Source organism: Hemibagrus wyckioides, linkage group LG21 (assembly GCF_019097595.1).
Source record: "Hemibagrus wyckioides isolate EC202008001 linkage group LG21, SWU_Hwy_1.0, whole genome shotgun sequence".
NCBI classification, from domain to species: Eukaryota; Metazoa; Chordata; class Actinopteri; order Siluriformes; family Bagridae; genus Hemibagrus; species Hemibagrus wyckioides.
In genome coordinates, this window is record NC_080730.1 from 12463747 (window position 1) to 12473840 (window position 10094).

The 10094-nt window shown below is 40.3% G+C and overlaps 1 protein-coding gene across 2 annotated transcripts in view; it reads right to left on the reverse strand.

The window, feature by feature from the left end:
* Window positions 1-115: 115 nt before the first annotated feature.
* The window catches only part of kdm5ba (lysine demethylase 5Ba), a 31323-nt gene continuing 21344 nt past the window's right edge, over window positions 116-10094 (reverse strand). For both annotated transcript variants that reach the window (XM_058373120.1, XM_058373119.1), the window contains exons 17-28: window positions 9292-9416; window positions 9047-9197; window positions 8511-8625; window positions 8026-8381; window positions 4719-4857; window positions 4435-4614; window positions 4132-4284; window positions 3546-3956; window positions 3366-3453; window positions 3067-3272; window positions 2700-2960; window positions 116-895 (exon numbers count right to left, since the gene is read on the reverse strand). In XM_058373120.1, the coding sequence (XP_058229103.1) occupies window positions 776-895; window positions 2700-2960; window positions 3067-3272; window positions 3366-3453; window positions 3546-3956; window positions 4132-4284; window positions 4435-4614; window positions 4719-4857; window positions 8026-8381; window positions 8511-8625; window positions 9047-9197; window positions 9292-9416 (2305 nt within the window). In that variant the 3' untranslated portion in view covers window positions 116-775. The remainder of the gene's footprint in view (window positions 896-2699; window positions 2961-3066; window positions 3273-3365; window positions 3454-3545; window positions 3957-4131; window positions 4285-4434; window positions 4615-4718; window positions 4858-8025; window positions 8382-8510; window positions 8626-9046; window positions 9198-9291; window positions 9417-10094) is intronic.

Genomic DNA, 10094 nt, shown 5'->3' on the forward strand with positions numbered 1-10094 from the left:
ATAATCCAGATGATGTTGTGGCTATGGTTGTGATGCCATGCTTTTGGATGTGTTATGGCTCATGTGACAATCAGTGATCATATTAACCATGAATAGAAGGAATGAGGCACTTGGAAAAAAAAAAAAATCAGTATTTGTAATTGAAATTGCCAGCAAGAAAAAAAAACATTTTATTTCACAATGAACATCTGATATTGTTTAAAAATAAAATAAACAGCAAAGGTCACAAAGAATAATTCACACTTTTTCTGTCTGCTACATAGCTTGTGCAACCTAAATCAGGATTCTGTACAACTAACACGAATGGAAGAAAGCGAGCTAAGCAGATGAAGCTGAAGAAAATCAAGTAGCCAGCTTAGTTATTGCTGGGATAAATAAATAACAAACAAGCATACTAGTGTAGTAAATACATTTTTAAAAAATAAATGTATAGCTTTTCATTTAGCCCAATTCATCTAATTTGGTGATAACCAGTCTTTGAGCCATGTGGTCAGATTAACTAGTATGTTAGGAGGTGACATTGTGGATAGCAGAATCCAATTTTACATTTGGGGAAACATACTGTCCCTCTACCATGTAGTTATGGAATAGAAACACCTGAGGTACCTCTTTGTGCCCTGTCCTCTAGACAATATGAAAAAGACCAGGAAATCTCATCACTTAGTCCTATAGTGCCGACACGACAAGACGACTGACTGGGGCATCTGAGAGCTAGGAGAAATATGTGGCGATCTAACTTGTTTATCCAGAGATTTTTGGTCTTGATGGTGTCAAATCATTTCACTAAGCAGTTGGTGCAGATGTAGTCTTCATTCTCAGCCTGCTCAGCAGACACACCCACACAAATTTGGTGGAACCACTGGTTACAACTGCCATCACACTGAACCCAGTTTACCTGTAAGGAAACAGATGGAAAGCACTGAATCAATATAATACTAGAACCTACAGGGCAAAAAACATACTACAATGGCTAAATGTTTCTGGACATCTGACCATCATACCCATATGTGGTTTTCAATATCCCATTCTTAGATTTAGTCCATTTATTGCTGATACTATAACATCCAGTCTTCTGGTAAAGCATTCTGCTATAAGGAATGTGGTTGTGGGGATTTGCCCATTCAAGCCATAAGAGCAGTTAATTAGGTTAGGCACTAATGTTGAGTAAGGAGGTCTGGGGTGCAGCCAGCATTTCAGTTCATCCCATAGCTGTTGCTTTTTGCAGGTCACTCAAGTTATTTCACTTAAACAGTGGTAAACTCTGTTTTCATGGACCTTGGATTGTGCTCAAGATTATTGTTATGCTATAACATTTGGGCTAGGCCCCTTAGTTCCAGTGAAGAAAAATTGTAATGCTACACCATACATAGACATAATAAATATATAATAAACATGATAAACATATGCTTATTACACAAGTGTTCACATGCTTTTGGACATTATTTGTGTGTGCATAAATGTGTGAACAGTATGTGTATGTATGTATCTGTGTGCATGTATATGCATGTATGAACCTGGTCAAATACTGTAGAAGCAAGAGAGTGGTTGAGCACCGGTTTGTGACTGGAGGATGGAGCCAAGGGAAGCAAGTGTGGTAAATCACACACCTGTGTTAAATTATATTAACAACTGTTTTCTGTTGCAGTGAGACGAGAGAGAGAACATGGAGCACACATGAATGGGCATGTTTAATGTTTAATTTTTGTTTTATTTTTCATCTTTATTTTTATGGTTCTCTTTGTTTCACATACTTTTTATAAATGTTTACATGCCGGACAGTCGTAGAAAACATTTCACTGCATGTCTACTGCAGACTGCACTCTACTGAAGATGCCACCACAAAGCATAATTTACACCATTCTTTCTGTACTGATCACCAAGTTGGAGGTCCTGGGACATAGCCCATCCCCATATCAGTAGATCTTCAACTTTCTGACAGACAGACACAAGCAGACATCTCTCTCACCTTTAGCACTGGAGCCCCCTAGGGCTGGTGCTCACTGTACACCTACACGACACTGTTGTGATGATAAGGTCTCAGGAGAAGACAAAGCCTGGAGAACTGGTGCCATGAAAACAACCTCGTCCTGACTGTCACTAAGACAAAGGAGTTGATATTGGACTTCTGAACAAAGCAGGAGAAGAGTTACCCGTTGCTTGAGATCAATGGGAACCCAGTGGAGAGTGGACAGTTTCAGTCACCTGGGAGTTCAAGGGCTGTTTTGAGAACAAAGGGAGGACCTACCCAGTAGCAGTATAGCATTCCTTACAAAGTGTGCAGTGAGTGTACCCATCAAAGTTGGGTGCTAACAAATGATAAAGATGGAGGAACCCAAAGTTTTTCGTTTTAAGCTTGAAAGAATGGACATTGAAAATGACAATACGTTTTCAGCTTCCAAGGCAAATCAAATGTAGCATTACCCATCAGATAATAGGGTGGTTCACTAGACAATGGGAGTGTGAGCTAGTGTTAGACCAGTAAATGTAGGAATAGTCCATATCGATAAGAAGTAAAAGTCCATGGCAATTTAGTAAGCTACAGTTCCAGTGTTAAACAATAATCATTATATCTAGTAGGTAAAAATGAATTTGAGAAGAATGCTCACAGCAATGGGAAATGAAACTGGAGAACAGCAGCAAACAGACCAGCAAACGTTCAGGAAGTAGTTATGCTGTATGACAGCATAAATCAAACTGACCTCATTTCCTTCTGGTTGTTGACATCGCTTTGCTGAGCACACAGACCAGTCCTCTTCGGAGTCCTCTGAAAAGGGTGGGTCTGAGCTCAATCCAGAGGAAGAGATGGTTCTTTTCTCATGTGTCCTCTCCTGGTTTATCCTAGACTTTTTTTTCTTGGGCTTCTTAACAGTGTCTCTGTCATGCTCATCAGTGATGTCCTTTTCCAAGTGCCTCTTGGGGTTCTTCTCTAGCTTTTCACTGACTTTTTGCAACTCTAATTCCTTGAAAACATAAAATAAGAATATATTCAATTTCTACCTAATGGTTTATGTTTGTGCCCCGTAAGACTTAGTAAGCATGCATGAAAAGACAATGGGGGGGTCTAACCTGGACCTTGCCTTGGGGTAGGGTTTTGTAAATCACGCTACTATCCTGTGCAATGTGGTACTGGTGGTCATGCTCACTGCTCTGTAGGGCATGATGAGAAGGAAAGAACCTGCTTAGCAACCCCTGGTAGAGATGCTGCAGCTCGGGCAAAGTCACTTGTAGAAGGAGACCTTCCACAAGCAGCTCCTCTAGTTCAGGACTAAGAACTGAAACACAGCAAACACAGATCAAACCAAAATATGCTGGAATAGTTCACATTTGCTCACAATATCTATAAATAAATAAAAAGATATACGCACCACTGAGAGGAATGCATGAATGGTGCATGCAGAAGCACCCATTACTATCATCCAGGGATGGAGAAGGGTTTTCAGACAAAGTTCTCATCTTTAGGTACAAGATACAGTATAAATTAAGTATAAAATATGCTGAAAGCAAGCACAAAAGCATCACAACAATAAAACCTAGACAACGCTTACTTTTTCATTAAACTGCTGTGTAAATGGTGAAACCTGCTGCACTCTGTGCTGCCAGCGCACTGTCCTCTCAATCATAAACCGCAGTGCATCACCCTCTGGAAGCCGTACCCGAATACGCTGGAGAGAAGCAAGCAGGGGCAGCACCTTGTCCAGAGGAGGTTTCTCAGATCGGCTGCAGAGTGGGCACAGCCAAGGCTGCCCTGCCTGTGTATCCTGGTACCCTGGCACGCAACCACTGTGGTAAGCATCATGGCAGAGTTCACACTGGAGCATGGGCCCTGCTGGCACTGTATGGCATAGGCACACTGTAGGAGCCAAGCCGTTTTTGGATAGAAACTTTGCATTGTTTGTTGTCCTTAGGACATTCAGGGTTTCAAGCTCCTTCAAACGCACCTCACACAAAGTAGCCATCTGTTGGATAACATAAGCTATTATACAAGGCTGGATAGATCAATAAGCATTATAAAAATGTAACTTGTTATAACTGTTGCTACGTCTGGCATATTTTAATATCTGTAACTATACACATTAAACAGGAGAAAACAAATATGTTAAAAAAAAAGAAAGAAAAAAAAAGAGGACGCACTGCTAAAGCTGTGTCTTTGCTTTCAGAGAGTGCCATTTCCACATCACCAAGAGAGCTCAGTTTTATGCCATTTTTTTTAACAGCTGGAGGAACATCTCTTACTCTCTTTGATTTCGATTTCTGACACCCTGTCTCACACCTAGGGCACAGTACCTTAAGAAACAAACAGTGTAATTACCTTTTACATACTTTTTGTGCTCCTATGTATTTTCACAGATTTTGTTCATTAATTGGCAACAGTACTAACAGAAAACTATTTTCAGAACTAATGTAAAAACATAGTATGCAAGATGTTTTGCTTACCTCCAGGAGGGAGAAGGAGGAGTACTTCAACAAAAACATTTTGGCTGCACTCTCCTTCCAGGCCTGCACCTCTGATACAAGGCTTTCCAGCCGTGCCAGAGGTGTCAGCAGGACTGGGATTCCTTTAGCTTTTAGGATCAGATCATTCAAAGAGGACAGAACAGGGATACGCCCACCGAGCTACAAACATATTCAGACATGCAAATCGATATGGATGTGATATAAAAAAAAAAAATTCAAGCTTCACAACACTTTATTGCTGCATCAGTTGACATGCAACTAACCTGTAGAGCTTCTGCCTCCTGTATCCACTCTCTAGCCCTGATGACCGATTCTTGCAATTGGAGACAGTTGGGCAGGTAAGCCTGGATACTATTTACTTCCAGCAGCACTGCCTCCAGCGTCTCTAAATTTTGGCGAGGTCTAGTTGGGACAAATTGGGGAAACAAAACATGTTGAATAGATGACAGAATGCAGAAGGCTTATCCAAAATCAATGTAAATTACATTTTCATAAATTACACTACTCTGTCTTGATATAAGGATCCTTAATGGTGAAAAGCTATTTAATGTATTACTGAATCCTAACGATTTTTGCCTGTTTGACTGGTCAGAGGAATCGAATAGGTTTAATCCTTAGTCAAAAAAGTAGACCTATAAAAATATCATTGCCAAATAGCCATATAATAAACCATAAGGTTTGTTACACATTACAAAAATCTAACCTCTATATACTGTTGGTACTGAGACCACTGACTCCATCATGGCACCTGTTAGTGGGTGGGATATATCAGACAGCAAATGAACACTGTCCTCAAAGTTGATGTGTTAGAAGCAGGAAAAATTGGCAAGCATAAGGATTTGAATGAGTTTGACAAGGACCAAATTGTGACGATGACGACTGGATCAGAGCATTTCCAAAACTGCAGCTCTTGTGGGATGTTCCCGGTCTGCAGTGGTCAGCATCTATCAAAAGTGGTTCAAGGAAGAAACAATGGTGAACCAGCAACAGGATCATGGGCGGCCAAGGCACATTGACTCACATGGGGAACGAAGGCTGTCCCGTGTGATCCGATCCAACAGATGAGTTACTGTTGCTCAAATTGCTGAAGAAGTTAACGCTGGTTCTGATAGAAAGGTGCCAGAATACACAGTGCATCACAGTTTGTTGTGCATGGGGCTGCATAGCAGCAGACCAATCAATCAGGGTGCCCATGCTGACCCCTGTGCACCACGGAAAGTGCCAACAATGGGAATGTGAGCATCAGAACTGGACCACGGAGCAATGGAAGATGGCCTGGTCTGATGAATCACATTTTCTTTTACCTCACGTGGATGGCTGGGTGCGTGTGCGTCGCTTACCAGGGGAACACATGGCACCAAGATGCACTATGGGAAGAAGGTAAGCCAGCAGAGGCAGTGTCATGCTTTGGGCAATGTTCTGCTGGGAAACCTTGGGTCCTGCCATCCATGTGAATGTTACTTTGACACGTACCACCTAAGCATTGTTGCAGACCAAGTACAGCCTTTCATGGAAATGTATATATGATGGCTGTGTCCTCTTTCAGCAGGATAATGCATCGTGCAACAAAGCAAAAATGGCTCAGGAATGGTTTTATGAGCACAACGAGTTTAAGGTGTTGACAAGGCCTCCAAATTCCCCAGATCTCAGTCCAATCGAGCATCTGTGGCATGTGCTAAACAAACAAGTCCGATCCACGGAGGCCCCACCTTGCAACTTACAGGACTTAAAGGATCTGCTGCTAACATGTTGGTGCCAGATACTACAAGCACACCTTCAGGGATCTAGTGGAGCCCATGCCTCTACAGGTCAGGGCTGTTTTGGCAGCAAAAGGGGGACCAACACAATATTTGTCAGGTGGTCATAATGTTATGCCTGGTCAGTGTATAGCATCATATACTCTTTTTAGATTACAAAAATAATCCCCCCACCCCAAAAAAGTCAAAATATTACCATACACATTTAAATCATGTAATATATGAATAGTAGAATTGAAATCCCACCTAAATCTTTATTGAGGGGATATGCAAACTTTATTTAACATTAAAAAGGCTCCCAGACAATACAGAATGTTGCATTGTTCCTGCACTGCTTAACAGCACAAGGGAACAATACGTTGGTCCTGTTAACAACCAGGAAGCAACTTTTAATTCCAAATACAAAATGCCAAGCACTATTTATCTTAGAGCCAATGTACAATTCATTTGGTTTGTAAGGTTTGTAAAATTCAACTAGTAACATATGCGAATTTTGGGCCAATTATCAGCCAGATGCACATTAGTGAGTAAATAATATAAACAAACATTTTTCAGCTCTAGGTTTGTGTGCTTATGTTATATTAAAAACAACCTGTGTGGAAGATGAGAATAAACAACTAAACTACAGAATCAGACATTGCTCAATCAATGGAAATACAGAAGATGTATTTGACAGACAGCATGGACAAGAAAATGCCAACATATATAAATAGAGAAATAAAACTAAAACTGAGGTTTTTAGACAAGGTGAGACTAATCAGTATAATAATTTACATTCCAAACTACTTTTTTTCCCCAACAAATAGGTTACTCTGACTGAGCAAATAATACCAGTATCAGTAACAATAGCTGTCATATTACTGCAACAGCAACTAAAACAAAAGCAGACAACTATAGGCCTTACTTCATACAATTTGAATGTGCCAAAATAGTCATTTACAGATCAATTCCTATGTGGATTTATTTTCAATCTTTCATTTGATTTATTTGTATAACACTAAAGAAGAGAAACAGAGAAAGGAGAAGAACCCCTAACCCCTCAAATGGCCAGCCTGACATAGGTGCAAGTGGCAACATGGTGCTAACAATCTCAAGCATCATTCCTCTCCCCAAGTCTCATCAAACCATCTCTTCTTTTAAATTACTTCTACAACCAACCTTTTCATCATTTCCATCTACCAACCTCCTGGTCTACTAAGAGACTTTCTGGAAGAAATCGACACACTGCAGTTTTTGTTCCTACTGACAGCAACCCCCTGACAGTCCTCCCCTATAACAAGCTTCAGTCCATTTGCCGTCTGCCTCTTCTAAATTCTTTCTCCTTGAGAAAGCAGCATTCAACAGCTACCCTCCCATGCACAAGAGAGGAAATGTCCTGGATCTGGTCTTCACTTGTCCACTCCCAGCTACAGACCCCACTTAATATGTCCTTCTTCTAAACTAAAGTTTGCAGCTTCAGTATTTGTATTTTTACATGTTTCTTTGGTATACTGGAATCAGTAATAAGAATTTCAGTAATAAGAGTTGTAAAGGCTTTTATATTGGCAAAATATATGAAGAGTCAATATTTGCAGTGTCGACTCTTCTTCATAACCTCTGCAATTCACTCTATGCATGCATGCTGGATAGCATGCTGGCTATCAGCCTCTGGTCCAAATCCTGACTGATACCAATCAACTCTTGCTTAATTGCTGTTTGGAGTTGATCACAGTTTGTGGGCTTCTGCTTGTCCACTCACTTGGGCCAACACTTTTGGCCATGACAAATTTTGGCCATGGAAGTAAGATCAGACATGTGTATATTAGAACCTAACCTGGCCATTAGAATGCTTTGTGCCTTCTCCTCGCAGTGCTCACACACAGTGAGCAGCTCTTGCAGGTTGGCCATAGTCTTCTCCACACAGGCATGAGGCTCCAGACCCACTCCTTGGTCAATCAGTTTCCTCATGCGTTCTAGGCTGAGGCTGGTAGGCTCCTTGCTGGCCTGTTGTACTGCCTCAACCCAGCGTGCCTGCTCTAGCCGCTGCCTAAGCACATCAAGCTCTGGCAACTCTACCTCCAGCCCAGAGCCCTCATCCAGCACAGCTTGCAGGGCTGAGGAGCTGGGCATCTCCACAGCCATGAGATCTGAGCTCTGTTCCTGGAACTGCCTAACATGGCTGAGCAGAGCCTGTGGAATGCAGGAAAGAGTGATTGTGAGATCACCTAAATGAATAAAGATAACATTCTTTCTGAAACTTTAAAAAAAATCTTTACAGTAAATTTGGAGTATCAGAAAATAAGGTTACATGTTCAGTACCTTGAGAAAAGGGGCCTGTCTAATGGTGCAGGGCAGGTCATATAGCTGCTGTACAAATAAACTCAACTCCTCTACAGTGAGATGTTTCTGAGATTTCCCACCACCCGAGCGATACCTACATGAAAAATTTTTAAATGGAACAAAGTCAGGCAATAATCATTTATAATGATAAAATATTGTTAATTTAAATGATGTGTGATAGTTTAGGTTAAGTAATGCAGGATAAAAAAGCACTTAAGTATTAAGCAGTCCTAGGACAAGAAACAGAAATTATTGTAATACATCAGCACACTGGGTTCAAAAAGTATTCAGATCACTTCAGTTTTGTACATGTGCTATTTAAGCAATATTGTATAAACAAGAATGTTATGCTGAATATTGAAATGGCTGATATTGAACATGCTGATATTAAGCAGAAAGGCATGGCTTTGTGTGTTTGTTTTTCTGTTTGTATGGCAACCTTTTATGCATGAGCAATCCATCCATCCATCCGCTAATATTAAACCGCTTTTCTTGAATGTCAACGGCATTCCTACCTGGTCTGTCTCTTCCCATTAAGTAGCTGCTGGGCCATTAAGGCACTTTTTTCTGCATTCTGGACAGTCTGTCTTAAATGGAGTAGCAAATCCATCTCAGGATACATCATTGTTTCTGCCTCAACAATCAGTGTACGAAGTTCCTCCAAGTCTGGTGGAATAACAAATGATTAAAACTTAACATTCTCCATCACTCATAGAGGACAGTCTGTCTGCTTGCTGTAATTTATAAATAGGTCTCTTACCACTTTTATTGTCTTGGTCAGCCTTTAAAATTATGTTAACTTTAGAAGCCCAGTCACTGTATGACTCCGCACGTACTGCTAAGGTCTTGAACATTTGGTTTAACTTGCCCACTGTGTACTTATAACTGCAAGCGCATGAAAGAGAGAGATTAATGTATAAAATATAGTTGCAAGCAATGATGATCGGGCCCAAGCAATGGCGCCATCGCTGACCAGGCGGACCAGACAAATGCATTTAACGGGGAAATACCAAAAGGACAAAAGTGACAATTTGGGTTTAATGAAACTGATAACCGCAATGTACACTAATGGCAAAAAGAAAACTTACTCTCCCTCTAAACTATATAAGGACAAAAGTAACAGTTTGGGTGTAAGGGTGCGAGTCACCCAGAAAAATGTGTACACATTTCAGGAAAAGAAAAATTTGTATAAATATTTTATTACTAGATTTATTGCTATATGTTATATATATTGATCTATATGATGATATTATGATATCATAATATTATACTAATATAATATACATCATACTATTTTTCTTTTCCTGAAGTGTATATAGATTTTTTGGCTGACTCTGTATATATAAATTGTGCACATGAAGCCATATTTAAAAAAAAAAATAAAGGGGAAAGAGCTTCTAGTGGACATAGGTTAGTACTGCAGGAGTCAGGCCAAAACCATGTCTAGTCAATGGACTGACAAATGTAAAAATTTGTTGTGAGCCGCACGAACATCACAAAATCATGAAACTAAGCAAACCTACTCACAACCAGTTGTTCTTTCTATTTAAAATGTTTTGAAAC